This window comes from Gracilinanus agilis, chromosome 2, assembly GCF_016433145.1.
Source record: "Gracilinanus agilis isolate LMUSP501 chromosome 2, AgileGrace, whole genome shotgun sequence".
Taxonomy (NCBI): Eukaryota; Metazoa; Chordata; class Mammalia; order Didelphimorphia; family Didelphidae; genus Gracilinanus; species Gracilinanus agilis.
This window is the reverse complement of record NC_058131.1, coordinates 215,331,943-215,351,847: the sequence shown is the minus strand read 5'-3', so window position 1 is coordinate 215,351,847 and position 19,905 is coordinate 215,331,943. Positions and strand designations below refer to the sequence as shown.

The window sequence follows — 19,905 nt, the reverse complement described above, 5'->3', positions numbered from 1 at the left end:
AATAATTATATAAATCTGAACTACTGTTATTATCTCTACCTTGTGACTGGATAATTTATTTAACCACTCTGTTTTTTCATCTGTAAAATGAAGAGGTTATACCCTATGGCCTCCTAGGTCTTTTCTGGGCTTAAATCTATTACTCTGGGAATTCTCATTTGATATATAGCATATGCTTTCTCAAAACTCACGAGCTAGGAGAAGGGCAATGTGAATGTTCAAATTTCCTTGACAAACCTCATCAGTCTCTTTTTCAGCTTTAAGAAAAATTATTTTGATAACAACAGTTAGGTTTAAACCAACTCTTTTCTTTTTTTGCAAAAGCTATGGTACTTTTCCTGAGATGACTTCTAATTCTAGTCTTCAGTGACTGAGTGCTGATGAAGGAAGTCAACTCAAAAGATCAATAGTATTTCAAAAATACTTCAAAAAGAGTCTAGAGGGCTCTTCAGAATTCACTTGTTATTGGAAGATTTTCCAACATTCTCCACTATCTGCAAGAAAATCTAAATTCTGAATTTCCCCTAAGACTTTGACCACTATCTTCCCGTGAGGCAAAACAAACCAAGAGAATTTCAGCTCAGCTAAACTAAACTGATGCCCTAGGTGCTTATATTGATTGATTTGCTGCCCTGACCTCTTTCTCTACTAGAATGTAACAGACACTGCCTGTGTCTCTCCCCCAAATCTGTTAACAACCAAGGCTCGTTGGGATTTTTGCTAAAATGTGTAATAGAAAGCTTGTCAGACTTAACACAACTGAGTGAACATAACCACATTTGGATGGGAAGGTAGAAGGAAGGGTGGATAAAGAGATTTACTAGAAACTAGTATGCTTGTAGACTTTGGAGAAATTTTTCCACTGTGGTAAATATTAAAAAGTCTGTATATTAAAATATGATTGCAGGTACAAATTCTAATAAAGAAATAAAATATTTTTGCAAAGAGAATGGAAATAGAATGTGAATAGATCTTGGGCCTGGACCAGTCCTTCATTTGTGATTGCTTGAGAAGAAAAGCTCTTCTACTTCTTTTTGTCTATATGGAAGTCCCCCGGCATTTCCCGAAGGTTGGAAATAAAACCTCAGATTCTAAATTCCAAATCCAGTATGAGAACTGAACAACAGTGGAAATATCTTATTTTTTGAGAGATAAATCCAAGACGTTAACTCTATTGCAGAATATCTTGTCATATGATTTTGGTATCCCTTATTCATGAGACCTGTTGATGTTGGAGCTGAAGGAAGTTAGTTACCACCTCTGCTATTCCAAATAATCAGTAGGCAATGAGGTGACATTTATAATTTTGACATTACCAAATAAGTAGGTTCCTCACTGGGCTGTAGAAGAATGCCCTTTCCCCACTAAAACTCTAAACATGGATGGTTCATGCCCTGGGCTTATGCTTTGAACTAAACCATGAAATTGTTGGGGACCCTTGACAAATAGCTTTTGGCTCTGGGAGAATAATTCTTGTGGAGAATGTAGTCAAGACTTAGATGTGATAGGAATATGGGAGCAGGTTGGCAGATGTCCCTTTCCCCTCTATGCACAGGCAGAGAGAATCAAGTTGAAAATCTCTTTAGCTATGGCTAACTGGAAAATTAATTCTATGTTTTTATTGCTCAACAAAAGTCATTTCCATTTGATATTCTACTTAATTATGGGAAAATACATGCCATTAATGACAAGCTACGACAGTAATACGAAACCCTTCAGATTCACTCTTGGAGCTAAATATTTGAGGTTCAAACACTGTGACTCTGTCCTCTTGATAAATTAATTCTCAAAAAATACATTGCAATATATATATATACACACATATATCAAACTATGTATATATGTATCTATTTATCTATCTGTCTGTCTATCTGTCTGTCTGTCTGTCTGTCTGTCTATCTATCTATCTATCTATCTACTTAGAGAGCACCCAGCCTGTCAAGTCTATCTCCCCCTATCTGCACAATCTAGGGTCTCCAACATCCCCTGGCTGCTTCATAGGAGACTTCTCCTACCAGAAGTAGGGTGAAGAAAGAAATCACTTTTACTTGTTAATGAGTTGTTAACCACCTTACCTGTGGCTGTGGTAATCCCTTTTTATGCATTTTCTTTCTGGAAAACTTCCTGGAAGGAGCTCTAGCTACCTACTTTTTCTATTCCTTTGCCAACCATATTAACATAATAACATATTCCCCTTCTTCTTCCCATTAATTCTCAATAGCAACGCAGAAAGATGTGGACAAGAACAAGAACAAGAAGAAGTTTGCTTTTGTTCCCAATGCAACAAACACTGACTTTTGTAATTAATCTTTGAATCTCTTCTCTAGGCTCTCATTTTCACTTTGATTCAGGAAACAATAATTAGAATTTACTCTTAAACATTCAGATGTATCTGTTATCTCATTGATTTGTAATTTTCTTCCAGTGATTTGGATCCTGATCCATCCATAGATGCACATTTTGTGCAACTATTGCCTATGGCTTCCCAAATGATGGCCACAGGACTATCTTTTTTTTTTTTTTTTTTTTTTTTTGCTTTTTATTTTTTAGATTTAAATATTTTATTTTTTTAGAAAAATTTTCCATGGTTACATGATTCCTGTTTTTACTTTCCCTTTCACTCCCCTCCAGCCCCTCCCCCCATATCCAAAGCACATTTCCACTGGTTTTAACCTGTGTGATCAGTCAAGATTTATTTACATATTGTTGATAGTTGCATTGGTGTGGTCATTTAGTGTCTACATCCCCAACTATGTCTGCATCAACCCATGTCTTCAAGCCATTGTTTTACTTCTGTGTTTCCACTCCTGAAGTTCTTCCTCTGAATGTGGGTAGCTTTCCTTTCCCTAAATCCCTTAGAATTGTCCTGGGTCATTGCACTGCTGCCAGTACAGAAGTACATTACATTCGATTTTACCACAGTATATCAGTCTCTGTGTACAATGTTCTTCTGGCTCTGCTCCTTTCGCTCTGCATCAATTCCTGGATGTCTTTCCAGTTCACATGGAATATCTTGTTAGCGGTCTTCTTCCTTTCTTCTTGCTATCATAAATATAACAGTGTCTATAGCACTCTGCCCATTCACTTATTATTTCTTATTCTTCCTAGGTGGCCTGTCATATAATTCCACCTTGATGTCTATAACTCCTGGTCTTCTTCATTAGTTAAATTTGTATCTTACTCATACCTACCATGTACCACTCAAATGTGTTCTGTTTAAAATTAATTTTAACTCTATTTAGATTTATATTTCATTTCTTGTTGCCATGCATATCACTAGTATATTATTGCTGATAAAAAGATGGTTCTTTTATGGTGAGCTTTGGGTCATTAAAGATTTGCTGTTTTTCAAAGATAATTTAGTTCACTCTCAACATCCTAATTAACTCTAGCCCCAATTCATTGTTCATGTTTCCTGTATGTCCCAGATATAGTAACACATGCAAACATATATTTTAAGAAATATCATACACATATCAATTTGAACTAGAACCGTTATGAATAAGTCACTATATTTAGAAATGATATATATCATATGACAAGCCAGAAGTTTACTAGCCACTTGAACATTCATCTTCAGTGGAGGTAGAAGATGTGTAGAATGTATTCATCAATGACTCATGGTGCTGGGGATTGCTGTACTATATTTCTATATTCTAACTAGAAATCCACTTTAGATTCAGAGTATAGAAATGTTATAGAGAAATGTTGGATGTGACTTGATATATCCATTATTTATGTGATTCCTAGAAAGGCATATAGGCACTTTGGACATTTTCAGTAGAGCCTAGTGATGTTTTTGGACAGGATGTGTTCCATCATGATTATAATTCTATAATTAATATCAATGCCTTGTTCCTTAATTAGAAATAAATTTATTACATTTTATTCTGTGCTTCTCCATGAAGATGGTATTCTTTCCAATAACATTTAATTAACTATTATAGCCTTTGGTATTTCACTGTTAAATGTGATTCAGCCTCTGTACTTAATAGAAATAAGCAAGTCTGGAAGATTGACTTGCCGCATATCTATATGGTGCATTAAGACAGTTTTCTAAGTAATGGGAAGTACTAACATCTTTAGTTCTTCATATCTCAAAAAATGTAAACCATCCCAGCTGATAAAATGAATACCCATCTCAGTTGTATCTCATACAGATGCACATGTATAAGCATTGTTTCAAAAAAAAGCAGAAGCTCAAAAATATAAAGGAGAAAGTATGATAAAAGAATACTTTTTAAAATCTTCACAGAGGTGAAATATCACATTCATTTATTTTTCTTTATTTGATAAAAGTTTTATTAAAATGAAGAAAGCAAAACAGAAATTGTTGAATGAGCAGCCATTGATCCCAAAGCTGTAAGAAAATTCAGTCATTTTATCTCATACTAGGGCTTATTTGGTTGGAACTTCCTTTTTTTAAGTAAAAATTTTTAATGGAATCATCATATAATTTTTAAATCAATATATGTAAAATATGTAGGTTTAGCAATACCTTTCTGTTTCATCAGAGGATCATTCTTGTTCTACTCAGAGGGGCTTATTACCAGTTAGGTCCTAGGTTTGAAGTCATGAAGAATGTCTAACAAATTTTAAACAGTTTGCAATCTATATCATTGCAGCAAGAACTCAAAATACTGTAACTTCTTTTAAGATATCAATGTAACATACTTGAGATATATATTAGAAAATAGATAAATTATTTCAATAATAGTCTTTAGGCTTTTCCCCCTTGAATTTTATCTGTAAGAAATATGATTCCATTTCCAATTTTATTGTATTATTTTAGTATTTCACTTTCTTGTTTGTTCCCAGAACTAGCTCATCAATAAAACTGGTGCCATGGGGATGTCCCTCAAAACGTAGATATGACAATATAAAATAAATATCAATAGTAGATCTGTTAATGAAAAGAACTTGGAGCCAAGACATAAGCTTGAGTATGACAGACAGTGAAACTTAGTTGACTAGTTCATATGGTATCATCTTGATTGTATACAAGGGTTAGCTTATGGGTTACTACCGTAAGTTATGGCTGAGAACCATAGCAAGGCATCTGACCACATTTGTAGATTGAGAGTAGTTCAGCTTTACACTTATATCTGTGGTTTTCATTACTACTCTACAGCATGTAACCTTGATATTCATTCTCTCTCTCTCTCTCTCTCTCTCTCTCTCTCTCTCTCTCTCTCTGTCTCTCTGTCTCTCTGTCTCTCTGTCTGTCTCTCAGTTGTCTTCCCTCTCTCACACTCTCAATTACTTCCTCTCCTTTCCTGTTATCGCCTCTCTCTTTTTCTCTTTTCTCTCCATTCTTCTCCTTTTATCTATTTTCTCCTTTTCTCCTCTCTCATTCCTTGCCTTTCTCCTCTTTTTCTCTTTCCTGCTCTTCCCTTCCCTTCTCATCTGGAATCAGTCACAATCAAAGTATAAAGAGAAAATATGCCCATTCAAGGTTTTCCCTCAATCCTCTCCTGTGACATTTAACTTGGAAACAGTATTTCATTTTTATTTTGTCCTGGAAAGGGTGCAAAGGCTATAGAGCTCAAAGAGTCATGGAGGAGAAGATCAATAGGAAGATGAACTTAGAAAGAAGATTTAGACTTCCATCTGAAGCTACAAATAATCAGTAGTGCTAGTACAGATAATTGGACTAGCTGTGCATTTAATTTAGGTTTTTTTAACTAATGCACATGGCATTTAGGTATGAATTAGAAGCTGAAAGTCAATTTCATGTATGAATTCATACAAATCTCTGCTAATGAAGCCAGAATATTTTGCCATGTTTCTATTATTCTGAGATATTAACCCTAATATATATATAAGGGACATAACCAAGTAAATCAATTTCTCTCCAGTACAAAAGGTTAAAGACCTATTTTTCTAGTATTCTGAAAGTTAAATGCCAGGAGAAAGGCTTATACCACTTTTTAGTATGATTGTGTGCATACATGAGTACATGTATGCTTATGTGTGCATGTGATATGCATGCATGTGACTTTCTGTCAACAATATGTTAATCAACATAGAAGCAAAATAGGAGGCAAATGTCTTTGCATATGGCTTGAAAGAAAAACATACAATCTTGAGGAATGTGATCTCCTTCTGGTTTTAGTACTACTTAGTGGGAAATGTCTGCTTCTCGACAATGCTCTATGAAGTGATGGGGAACCAGAAAGTAGCAAAATATGATAGTTTAGGAAGTTGAGAGAGCAATTCTGTTGTAATGCAAGTGTAAATAAATTGCTAGATTTATTCATCTCAGTCTAAAAAGTCATTTCTCCTAAAGTTCTATTTTGCCAATAGAAGTTTTCATTATGTGGCAGAGGATTTGGAAAAATGAAACATAAAACCCTACTGTTTTGGTTTTAATGCCTCTTTTTGTAATTCACAAACACACTCATATCCACACGCACAAAAGACATTGTAAAGTCTTAACTGGATAAAAACCCACTATTTATATTATACTTTAATGTGTTAAAGTCATAAGGTGAATGGCCTAATATGCTAGACCAAAAGGTTTGAATTATATACTACAGTGAGAGTAGAGTCAATGAAAATTTTGATTGGGAAATGACATTGTTAAATCTCTACAATGGAAAGCTTAATGCCATCTCTTCCTAATATTGCTCTCTTTTTCTGATCTTTATGGAGACAGACAACCATGAGTACAATCTACCAAGAGGCATCAGAATGACTTTCTTCATGTCATGAGGACAACCTCATGACAGAGAATTGAAAACATTTGTTCTTTAGAAGATAGATCATCATAGTTGAGAAAATAAATAGCTACTTATAATCTTTTTTAACACTGAGATCAAAAATTCCAATAATTCTCCATTGCCTATTAAATAAAGTATAAGCTTGTTGATATGATTTACAGAAGAAAACTAAGGATCCCTGAGGCAAGGGTAAGGAGAGATAATACTTGGAATACAGGGAACCACCAAAACAAAAGCAGTAATAAGAGTTTGATGGAATATTGTCTATAGGGACCAACTTGTAAACCATTTGGATGGGAAAATAAGTTGCATAAAAAGGAGGAAATAAGGCTCAGAAGTTAGGTGCCAGATTATGGAGGGCTTTAAATGCCAGAATAAGGATTTTCAGTTTTATCCTAGAAGCAAAATAGAGCCACTGGTGTTTTTGATTAAGGAACTTACATTGTCAAATCTTTGCTTTCAAAATATTAATTTTGTGGTTTCATGAAGGATGAATTTGGATTTGTTCATCATGAAGTTTTCAAAGAAATAACAATAGAAGCATACAGGGTAATTGAAAGGATTTTACTTAATAAATATTTGTTGAAGTGAATTGATTTTTTTTAGGTTTTCTTAATTTTCCAGGAGCCTCTCCTGATTTAAGGAAAGTATTTGTTTGTTTGTTTGTTTTTAAATTAAGTGTTCATTCTTTGTAAAATAAAGTGATTGACACTTGACATTGAGGGAATTATCCTTGTGTGTTTTTTTTCACTGCTTCATGCCAATTCCTTCATTCATCCAATCATTTATCAAGTGAGCATTTAAAATACCTACTTTAATTGAAAGCTCAGAGAATACAGAGACAAATGGTTTGTAAGGAACTTAGTGGGAAACAGAACATTTTTGTAAATTATTCAATACAAAATGCTTATAAAGTAAATGCAAATAAATGTTTTGAAGGGTAAAAAATGTTGTAGATAACTAAGGAAGGGATCAAGAAAGATCTTTATAGAAAAGAGAGTTCAAGCTGACCTTTAAAGGAAACTAGGAATTCTTAGAGGCAAAGGATAGAAGGGAATATATTTCACATTTATAGGGTTGACCAGATCTATTAAGGGTGAGATAGAATGTCTTCTGAAGTGAAGAACATGTAGACCATTTTTGTTGACCTATTGTTTGAGGAAGAATAATATGAAACCAGGATGGAAAGATAGGCTGGATCCAGACCATTAAGTCTTTAAATGCCAAACAAAGGAGTCTTTGTGCTTTCTTCTAAGCATAACTGAGTTTTAAAGAATATTATTTAACAAAAGAATGACTTAGTCAAATTCCTCTGTAAAATCAATGTGGTACCTCTGTGAAGGATAGTAGTACTAATGTAATACTAAAGCCCAAGAATTTACAATAAGACTACCACAAAAGTAACTGTGATTTAGGAATGAATATTAGTTGCTAAGGAAAACTTTTAGAGAAATTATATAATGAAAATATAAGAACGTTCTAAATCAACTAACATACACTCTAATATTTGGAGATTTCAGTACAAAGGTAGGGAAAGGGGGATAATGAGGAGAAATATACAGAAAATGTGACTCAAGAAAAAGAAAAGAAAAATGCCAAAGATTTATAAATCATGTAGAGGTCTCAAACCACTAGATAATAGACATAAAAAAGATTACAACAACAAAAACTAAGATGAAGTAGACATCGAACCTAATGAACATGAAATAATATTACAAAGAATGAAAACGACTACATTTTTAAAGAAAAGGAAAAAACATTTTGTATGTTGGCGATATCTTTGAGTTAGCTGTCTCTACACAGCCAAAACAAGAAATTGTTAAAGTCAAGATCAGAATTATAATAAGGATAGCATCAGGAAAAATATGATTTATAATTAAGTAAATTTAACCATAAATTATTTAAGCAAACTACTGAAAAACAAAAATGGAAAATGGGCAAGAGAAATGACATTGATATTGAATATAATGATTCATCCACAAATAGCAACAATATAAATTAAATGCTACAAGAAAAACAGAAGAGTCCCAAAAGTCCTTTAGTCAGCAAATATTGTACTTAACAGACAAACTCAGAGAAATGGCCTACAAAGTCGACATTAGATTAGAACATTAAACGTATGTGAAATCTTATAAAAATGATGGTTAATGATTATGAGAAAAATTTGTTCATAGAATAGAGAATCAGTTAAGAATAAAGCCTACCTGAAAATGGTTGTCGAGATACCGCATTAAGCATAGGGCATATACGAGGATAAGAGCAGAAAGAAGATGAACAGTGGAAGAAAAGAGGCAAAGATCTATTTTTTAAAAGTTTACTCCAACAAAGATAGTAGAACAATGAAATTTCAAATTTAATGTCCTAAGGTGCTTACAGAAAAAGAAGAAATGACACTAAGAAAATAAAGACAGGTAAAGCAGACTGATTTGGTTAAGTCGAGAGAGCTCTATACCTCAGGTGTAAAATTGTGAGGGCATTGAGGTGCCAATTTGCAAGATAACTAAAGGAGTGGAGAGGATCAAGTTTTGGAGAAAAAAGTTCTGACTTCATTAATATCAAAATGAAATGACAAAGAAAATGTAAACAATTTCCATCCTCCATACTTACTCTCCCATCTATTACAAATAATAAAAAAGATTTGTGAAGGTCATTTATAGACAGTTTCAAGAGATCCTTAGTATTAGTGAGAAAGATGCAAGCTTTACAAATGATATTTAACAATTGACCCTATCATTAACATCTTACAATTGACAGAAAGATATAAAGAATATTAAAATATTTCTCACTCAGCTATTTTCAAGGACTTTACAATCTTCAGAAATTCATCACTCTGCAAGATTAAATTAACCTAGAATGAAACTTGGCACTCCTAGTTCTTGAAGTCTCTCAAGAAGAGTGGGTAGTAAATATCTGGGCACTCCTTTCAGATCTACATCTTGAAGAAGACCTGATATTCTACCTCATCTCCCACTCATCTACTTTCCTGAACTCAGAGATCTTCAGAAACTCATCATTCTACAAGATGAACTCAGAAACTCTCATAGGGTTTACTTAGTACAGTGTCTGGCACATAATAGAAGCTTAATGTTTATTGAATTCCCTCTATACTTATTATGTATTGATTACCAAAATAAAGTATTCTATTCAGTAGAACAAAGCAACATTTTACAGAGACAGGTAGTCAATTAATTCCAAGGCAACTAATTAGGATGTTACTACAATAATCCAGGTGAGAAGTGAGCAGAACCTGAACTATGATAGCTGTGGGAAGAGTAGAGAGAAGGAAATGGTATCAGTAAATGTTGAAGATATAGAATTCCAAGTATATAGAAGTGACTGATTATAAATGGAGGCAGAGGAGAATATGCTTAGGTGACTGCAAAGGTGGTGGTGTACTAAGAAGAAATATAATCATAAGGTAAGTGTATTTGGGTCAAAAGATGCCAAATTCTTTTGGAGATATGTTAAATTTGAGATGCCTATGTAATATGCAAATACCCCATTCAGCAGTTGGTGACACAGGACAGGAACATAGGAAAAAGAGGGGGGCCAAGTATGTAATTTTCTTAATTATCTAAATATGGTTGGATAATTGAAGCTCTAAGGACTGAGAATATCATCTAGAGCCAAAGGAAAGGAAATGCTCATCTGTCATTCTGTTTCTAAGGCAACTCTTTTGAGTTTCATTGTTTTGTATCCTACTCATTGTATTTGGCAGATTAGGAATAATGTTGCATGGCCAGATAGAACTTTTCAGGGGGCTGCATCTGGCCTGTGGGCTGTAGTTTGCCCATCACTGATCTAGAGAGAGAGACCAGAAGAGGACCCTGATTTTCTAGCTGTGGCAACAATGATCAGAGGGTAGAACATAGGTGGTGAGCATCCAGGAAAGAACTCTGAGAAGAAGTGACATAAAAGAGAGAAGGAGCAACAGGAAAGAGTCATGTCACTATTCCTTAGGGAAAAGAGACATTCTAATAAGGAGAGACTGGAAAATATGCATTTATAAAATCAATACTCATGCCCAGATAAGACTTTTTCTGTCCCTAAACTTTATGCTTTTTTTGAGGTTCATTAATACACAGACTATTTGTCACAGTTTTTGCAGAGAGGATACCTATTCAGATATAGGTCAAATTAGATGGCTTTTTGAGCCTCTTCAAACTTTGTTTTTTTTTTTAATTCTTCCTATAAAGCTTATTATTAAAGGAAGAGGAAGAAATTTTATATGTGATTATTTTCTATATATTAAACAAGTAGCTTCAACTATAAATATCAGGATTTGACATCTGGGAGATAGAGATTAGCTGTTGACTTCATGAAGAGCAAAATATTCACCAGATAATGAGATGAAAGTACACAGTTCCCAGGGAGAGTTCCCATATTTAGAAGAGTAGATCAAAGTTAATACATGTTACCATAGAACAAGGATATCTTCCTTTGATCCAAATAGGAAAACAGTGGCTTTCACCTCAATGTTAAAAACAAAAAACAACATACTTTTACCTTCTCAGAATTTTGGAATGTATCGTTTTCTTTTGTAGAACCAGAAGAGTAGATAACAAGATGAATATTTTCCTAAAGTATCATTATTTAATAGCTTTTAAATATCTGCTCTCAAAGAAACACACAAGAGAACAGAGCAGGACTATGAGATAATTTTTGATTCACTGACTATCTAGTATACATGGTCTCTTTTCTAATTTAGTTACACACATAACAGAAATTTATGTGAACCTGTTCATCTCATCACCTTCTCTCCCCATAGAATCTAGAGGAGAAAACAAATAGAACCACAAAATCATTCAATACCTTCAATCCAAATGCTTCTCTGATTAATAAAAACTGAGCTGGAGTTTAATTGGTTTCTCTTGATGGGGAATCATCTTGTACAGAATTTTAATGAATCTTAGAAAGCAATTATCAATTGGGCCTGTTTTCTCATGTTGATTTGCCATTCCTGGAGCTGGTTTAACTCTGGTTGTTTCTGTGTTCTCATTCCACTGTCCACTTCACTTCAGAATAGTCTTAATGAAGCTGAACAGATTGAAACAAACCTACCTAGGCAAAACCCAATAAAACAAGAAAATATTAACTAGCAGATTTTCTCCCCAAAAGTACTCTTAATGTCCTCCAGGTCTTTCTTATTGAATAATGCAGTCATAGAAATAAGAAAGGTCATGGAAGATCATAAAGGCCAATTAACTGCAACACATCAAGAACTTAAGCAATCCTTAAGGGTGAAAGGAAACCACCCATTTAAAAAAATCTTGCTTCAGAGAATAGAGGTGCTCTGTTAAGAATTTCTCATTTCTGTCTCATTCAAGCTTTAGGTCTTCTCCCTTTGTTTTGTCCTCTCTAAATACACAATTATTTAATAACCCTCCCACTACTTATATCCTAGGCAAAAAATTCTAACACTTTTAACATTTCCTTTCAAGTCTTTTTTCACAATCCTATTAATCATCTTGCCCTAATCTAGAATATATTTCCTAAAATTATAGATGAGAATTTTGCATGGAAAAGAATAAAAGCCTAATATAGATTACACCCATCATTTCCTCCTTGATCTATTAGGCTTATTATGCTGTCACAGAAATAGGCTAGATTTGTCCTTTTAAGATGTGTTCTTCATGAAACCAAGCTTTCTAAAAGATATTTTTCAAATTAATTTACTGATGACTTTTCCCTGTATGTTTTTTTCATGAGTAGAACTGAGATTTACAAGACTCTTTTTTCTTTCCTTTTTTATTTTTACATTCAGATGCCACATTCATTATTGATTTAATTTCAGTTTCCTCACCATCCTTTACAGGTTCAAAAAAACGAACGAGAGATTTCTAAAATGCCTTTCCTAAGTATCCTAGAGATGTAGGTCATCAAAGCTAAATAAATCTTTCATCAATCTGATTTATTTAAGTTATCTCATTTTAGTTCTTCTCTTCCTTAACCTTGAGACCTCACCTTCCTGATGACCACTTTTAGTATAGCCTGAGAACAAAAGTATGGTTGCTGAATGCATGCAAACATACATATGTATATATACACATATGTATATATAGTAAATCTTATAAAAGTCTCATTTTATTCTGTGATTAATCTGGCAATCCTATATCTCTTTATCTTTGTTACTGACCATGGTCGTTGCTAATTCACATTACAGTAGGGGGAATGAAGCTACTGGGGTTAGTTGATGAGAAGGGATCTCAAAATGACTATAGAATGACCACAGAATAATCAATGGAATTTTAGAAGTCTCATTTTTGGGTCTAGCATTTGAGCTGTCAAACATAGTAGTAGGAAGAAAAAACACTAATTCTTTGTAGCTTGATTTTTACCAATTGGAAAAAGTAAATTATAGCAAACATTTCCTCAAGTGGTTTGTGTGGTAGAAGTGTTTATTCAGTGTTTTGAAATTATGGAGTAGAAGTTACCATAGAAATGTGAAGTGTTGTCATTTACTCTTAATCTAACATATTTTTGTCTTTCAGTTTTGAATTGCATAGTCAAGTTAACATGTTGAATTGAAACAATATAATAAGTCAGTTTAATTAAGCAACATTAAGCTTCTAAATGGATAACTGGTAAGAAACAGGTTTTGAAGCTTATGCATGAATTAGATAATGGCCCTAACAAAGATTTTAATCAATCTGTGGAATGAACTGTAAACAAAAGATAACTGATGGGAAGTCTTCATGCTTTACTGGTGTCCAAATGTCAAGATGTCTAAAGGAAGGGTACTGGCTCATAAGGGGAGCTCTCAGTATAAATGATTTATATAATGACGTGCACAAGGATCTAATAGGATGAAAAGACATGTACATGTAGGCGTTATCTTACTGTTGGAGAGAGTATTTATATCACTGCAGTCACAGATTGTCTTATATAAGTTCATCCTTTCTGAAGTCCTTCCATGTTATGAAATATTATTCTGGATATTTATTTCTTTATTTCTATAAACCTCCCCTCCACATCCCAGCATCATTACTCTTTGCTTTTCCATTGGTTGTTTCATTTCTGCCCTCAAAATACAAAAACAAACATTAACCATACCTCATTCTTGTTGCATGTCTAAACTGAGATATTATATTGGACCTCCAAAGTCACCATGTTACAAATCAAACACATCATTGTCCACATCAATATTCTCCTCCTCTCTCTGGGAGGAACAGTACCAACGGACTCCTGGTAACCCAGACTAGCAATCTCCATGTCATTTTTGCCTCTTCAATCTTTTTTTTACCAATTTAATATATACTTAGTTACTAAATTCTGTTGATTGAACCCTCTTAATAATCCCATTCTTTCCTTCTCTTGTCCATGTACCAGTTTAGGTCTTTATGATTTCTTATGTGACTATGGCATTTCACCTGTGTACTTCATTCCTAGTTGTTTTCCCTTATGATTTATGCTACATATGCTACTAGATAAAGGAAGGAAAGAAAGAAAAAGGAAGCCTTTATTAAGAGGCCTATCTTGTGCTATATGCAGTGCTAAGTGTTTTACAAATATCTCATTTCATCCTTATAACAAACCTTGGTTGTAGGTGCAATTTTTCATTCACTGTACCACTTTGTTGTCTTCATATAAAACAGTTCCAAGTATGTCCTCATACTCCAGTAAATCCATAATATTAAAAATATAGTAATTACTCTGTCAGTGGAGAATGTAACCTAATGAGGCTTTCTCTTTCATCTCATTCATAATTTTCACAAACCTTTCTTATTGAATAATAATTATAAATGCTGGCCTTTATATAGCACCTTGAAGTTTACAAAGTGTTTCAGATAGATAGATAGAAAGATAGATAGATAGATAGATAGATAGATGATTGGATGGATAGATGGATGGTTGGATGGATGGTTGGATGGATGGATGGATGGATGGATGGATGGATGGACAGATGGATAGATAGATAATTAGATAGATATGCGAGTGCATAAATCTCATTTGATACTCATGATAACCATGTGAGATAGATACTATTATCATGTATTTTTACAGATGTGAAATTTTAGGCCAACAGATTCTAAGTAGTTTGTCCACATTCACAGTTAGTTGGTTTCTGAGACTTTCCATTGTGCCACATAGTAACATAATTTACCCAATGCACTAGAAATGTTTTACTTATTTTTTGTTGTTTGTTTGTTTTTGTTTTTGTCATGTAATGGCCCTGTTCAAATCTTTTAGTGTATATTTCCTTCCAAATACAGTTCCTCTTATATAACTGAATCTGTAAATTCCTCCATAATCTGTTCTAAAATATCTTTCCAGACTCACCTCTTACTCCTTTAATTTTATGTGCCTTAATCTAGTCAATTTGGAGTATCTATTCTTCCCTAGATATGTCTTCCTATACTGTGTCCCCTATTGTATATTTTGTTTTGAATGCCCTTTTGTCGCATCATTGCCTGTTGGAATCCCAAACATTCTTCAAGGATCATCTATAATTCTATATCCTTTATAAATATTTTATTAACTGGATTTGGTCTTTAACCTTAAAACACCACCACCATGATGACTTCTCACTTCCATGGCACTAGTTCTGCATCTCTCTATATACATACACATATATACATACACAAATCCTGCCTTAGACACTTCCCAGCTGTGTGACCTTGGGCAAGTCACTTCACCCCCATTGCCCACCCTTACCACTCTTCCACCAAGGAGCCAATACACAGGAGTTAAGGGTTTAAAAAAATTTAAAAAAAGATTAATACACACACATATATACACATACATACATACACATAGAGAAAACAGACACACATAAATACAATCCTATATTAATATGAGTCTAAATATACACATAGATAATGTAAGGTTTAAGGATTAGAAACTAAATTTAGTTCAGAAAAATATCTCTTTCTCTTATCACATTCTTACATTCTTCCTATTATTATAGTTGTTTGCATAATGTTATCCCTCCAACTGTCATGACAGTATAAGATCTTTAAGAATATAGATGATTAGCTGTTCATCTTTGCTTTACACCCTTTCTATCCCTTAACTCAATGCTTTGATCTTAGTTGGTCTGAGAGATCCACTAAACTGAAATAACTTGGTTAAGAGTGAACATGTCTGCATAATTAAAACATTTCCAAGTTTATTGCATTGGAGAAAATACAGAGAGAATACAGATTTCTTCTAATTAGATTTCTAGAACCTGTAAACATATGAGTCGTTAGTTTTATCTTTGGGAAGAAACATTTCACAGATGTATAAAATATAGTTCCTCTTTAACCAAATAAAGTTATGTCACTCAGCCTGTAATTTTCTTATCTCATCAGCTGAATGGATATGTCACATGTTGTTTGTTGTTTTCATTGTTGTCATCAATACCTATGTTCCAAAATATGGTTGAAATGGTTGGATCAAGTTGAGTCAAGTTAAGAAGCATTTATCGAGCACTTGGGTACCAGGCATTGTGCTAAGATTTGAGGTTACAAAGAAAGATATACATAATACCCTATCCACCCCACCCCCAAGGAGATTATGTTTTAATGGGAGAGACAATATACAAACCACTAAATAAAAACAAGATATATGTGTGTGTGTATATATATATATATATATATACATATGAAAAATTTGTGATAATTTCAAGCACAAGGCAATTAGAATTAAATAAGCCAGGGAAAGACTTCTTATATAAGAACAGGTGAAACTGGTATAAATACAGGGAAACCAGGCGGCAAAGATGAGGTGATAGATAATTACAGACATAATGTATAGCCAGGGACAATGCACTGAGTCAGAAAATGGAGTGTATTATTTGAGGAACAGAAGAAAATCTATATTGCTGAATCATAGAGTACCTGGGGAGGAGACTGAAAAAGCAGAAGGGGCGAGGTTCTAAGGCACTTTGAAAGGCAACCAAAGAAATTTATGTTTGATTTAGAGGTAATAGGGAGTCATTAGAGTTTATGGAAAAGGAAGGATAACATGGTAAAATCTTTGCTTTAGGAAGATCATTGATAGCTAAGTGGAGAATGGACTGCAAGGAAATAGACTTGAACCAGGGAGCACAACTATAAAATTTCCAAACATCCATGGACGATTTGATGAGAATGTGCACCATTATTGCAGTAGTAATAACAAAGCTGAAGCTGGGTCATATAAAAGGAATTTTGTGAACATAGAATTGATAGGCCTAAGAAACAGATATGGGATCAGATACGGGAAGGATGAAAGAGAGTAAGTAGTCTAACATGTCTTCTAGATCTCAAGTGACTAAGTAACTGAGAGGATTATTGTACTCTCAACAATAATAGGTTTGGAAAATGGAGGATTTGGGAGGAAATAGAATGAGTTTGGGGGGCTTTATGTTAATTTTAAGATGTCTAAAGTTTATTATTTTTTTAAATTTCCAGTAGTCATTTAGATAAAAAAGACTGGAGGTAAGCAAAGAAGTTAAGGATGGACAAGTAGATGTGAGAACCATCAGAACAGAGATGAAAATTAATTCTGTGGGAGTTGTTGAGATCACAAAGTGAAATAAAGAGGGGAGGGAAAGGGCCTAGGACAGAGTTTTGTGAAATACCCATGTTTATCAGGTGTGGCCTGGATAAAGATTGAGCAAAAGAGACTAAAGACTGGTCACACAAGTAGAAGAACCAGGAGAGAGCAATATCATATAAAATTAGATCTAACATGGTATCAAAGGAATAATGAATGGCAGTGGGTATGGAGGAGTCAATAAGGATGAAGACTGAGGGAAGTCCATTAGATTTGGCAATCAGGAGATTATTAAAAACTTTAAAGGGAGCGGTTTCAGTAGAATAATAAATTAGACATTAACCTGAAGAGAATTAAGAAGATAAAAATAACTGGATACACAGATTAGGATGCACAGATTTCAGGTGGCATTCTCAAGGAGTTTGGACATGAAAAGGAGGAAATAGACCAGTAGCTCATGGGGATAGATAGATGAATTCAGCCTTTTTTTTTTTGAGGACAGAGAAGAAATGGGAGTATTTAGAGGTAATGTATAATGTATAAGTAGCTAGTAAATGAGGAAGACTAAAAATCAATGAAAGAATGGAAATGGTAGAGGAAGAAATTTACTGAAAAGAGAGAATAGAATGAGGTCACAAAGGAATTTGCCTTGACAAGTTTGCCTTAAAAAAACATCTCTTCATATGTCTCTTCAAGTCTTCGTGTTTCAGTTTTTCATCTATTCTCTAACATCTTTGGAGGTACTGATTTCCTCAGAAATCCAAAATACCAAAACAACATTAGAAAGCAATTGGATTTTTTACTGCATATAAACAAGGAATGTTATTAACAGGCCTTTGAAATTAGTTCACTTTGCTTAGGTTCATAAATATTTAGCTTGCCTACTATCAAGGAAAATAATGGTTCCTGTTTGAGAAGACCAAGTGATCCCTTCTGGGTATGCTTTCCTTAAAAGTCCCTTGGATGTAGCTGGATCTGGCTTTAGGAAAGGCATCCTGTATTCTCACTATCTATTGTTTTGTTGTTGTTGTTGTTGTTGTACTGTCCCCATTTGCTTGTGTTATCTTCCCTAGTTTGAGCTACCATGATCTCCCTACCAACTAGCACTTTCTGATCAAACATAAACCCAATTGGCAGTTCCTAGACAATACATATGAATAGTCTTGATAAAATTTTATCTCATAATAGAAGCTCAAATTTGGGGGAGACCTCAAAGAAAAGATAGTAGGATATGAACTTGGATAGGAATCCTTTCTTTTCCTAATCTGATCTGTGATCAACTAGACTTTCCTTGAAGACTTGTAGTAAAGGGAATTTACTCCCTTTTGAGGCACTCAATTCGAATTATTTTGATACTTCTAATGATAAAAAAAAAGTTTTCCTCTCTTCCCTTATGCTAAAATATGTTCCTCTTCAAATTTACCCATTGCTAATAGTGTTTTTCTCTGGGGCAAAGCAGAGCAAGTCTAATCCTTCTTCTAAGTGACAGCCCTTCAAATACTTGAAAGTAGTCATCATGTTTCCCCTAAGTTTTCTCTTCTTACCATATTTCCCTGAAGGATACAAAATATATAATCATCCTTCAAAAGCAGATCACCACATTTTTATTTGAATTGTTGAATTTGAATTCATGCCTAAACATTGCGAACCACAGTTGGAAATGATGAACTGAGGAAGACAATGGTGATGGGGTCTGGTAATAATAAAAGCCTGGAGTTGGCAGTCAGAATACTGGCAAGTAGTCATGTGAGCATTACTGGTGGACAAAGACCTGCATAGTAATTAAGGCAAGGTTTAAGAGTCCCTGGCTTTACACAGGAGCTCCACGGAAGTCCTGAAGTGAGTAAAATGTCACAACAGACATTAACTAGCCGGATGGAAAATTCACTCATGCAATTGTGTCCCAAAGACATACTGCTTGAATCATGGCTTCCTTTTCATTCTTCTTCAACCTAGTTGTCTCCCATCTTGCAGACACATGCTAAGAAATTTTTATAATATACTCTTTATGAAAAAAGAAACAAATTACACAGATTCCTCTGAGAAGTGATAGACAAATTAGTTTTCCCCTTTTCCATCTCAAGGCATCAAGATTAAGGTTTATGATTAATGATTTGCAAGTCAATTAATCAACTGTGGCTTTTTAAACCTCATTTCTCAAATTACTTCTCTTTCAACAAACAGTCTTTTTGACATCTCCATAGCGTCCCTAGATTCACTTTCATGTTAATTGAAATTCCCAGCTATTTTTTCTTCTTCTTAGTTTATTGATATAACCTGTTTATGAAATATTTGCAAACACATTATTATTCACCTGTAATGTGTCAAGGGTAAGTACTAAAACAATACTTTATGCTCCCAAGTAATGAAACGGAGCAATAAAAAATGATGTTAATTATGACCTGCAAGACTTAGGGTTGCTAAAACTATACCTTTCCTTCCAAAATTATAAAAAATGTCCTTGGGAAAGTCTGCTTAATCAGTGTGGTAACAAATACTTTCTGTTTTGTTTTAGTTTCATGCCACAGTCAACGAAGGAGTTGTGGGAGTGATTGTCAATTTAACAGTCGAAGATAAGGATGACCCTACTACTGCAGCCTGGAGAGCTGTCTACACTATTATCAATGGAAATCCAGGGCAAAGTTTTGAAATACATACGAATCCCCAAACCAACGAGGGAATGCTTTCTGTCGTCAAAGTAAGAATGATATTTCTCGTCCTT

The 19,905-nt window shown here is 34.0% G+C and overlaps 1 protein-coding gene across 1 annotated transcript in view; it reads left to right on the top strand.

Moving 5' to 3' along the window:
• The window catches only part of CDH13 (cadherin 13), a 1,311,104-nt gene that overhangs the window by 1,186,100 nt on the left and 105,099 nt on the right, over positions 1–19,905 (top strand). Inside the window, exon 10 of the mRNA XM_044659579.1 lies at positions 19,699–19,881. Within this exon, the coding sequence (XP_044515514.1) occupies positions 19,699–19,881 (183 nt within the window). The remainder of the gene's footprint in view (positions 1–19,698; positions 19,882–19,905) is intronic.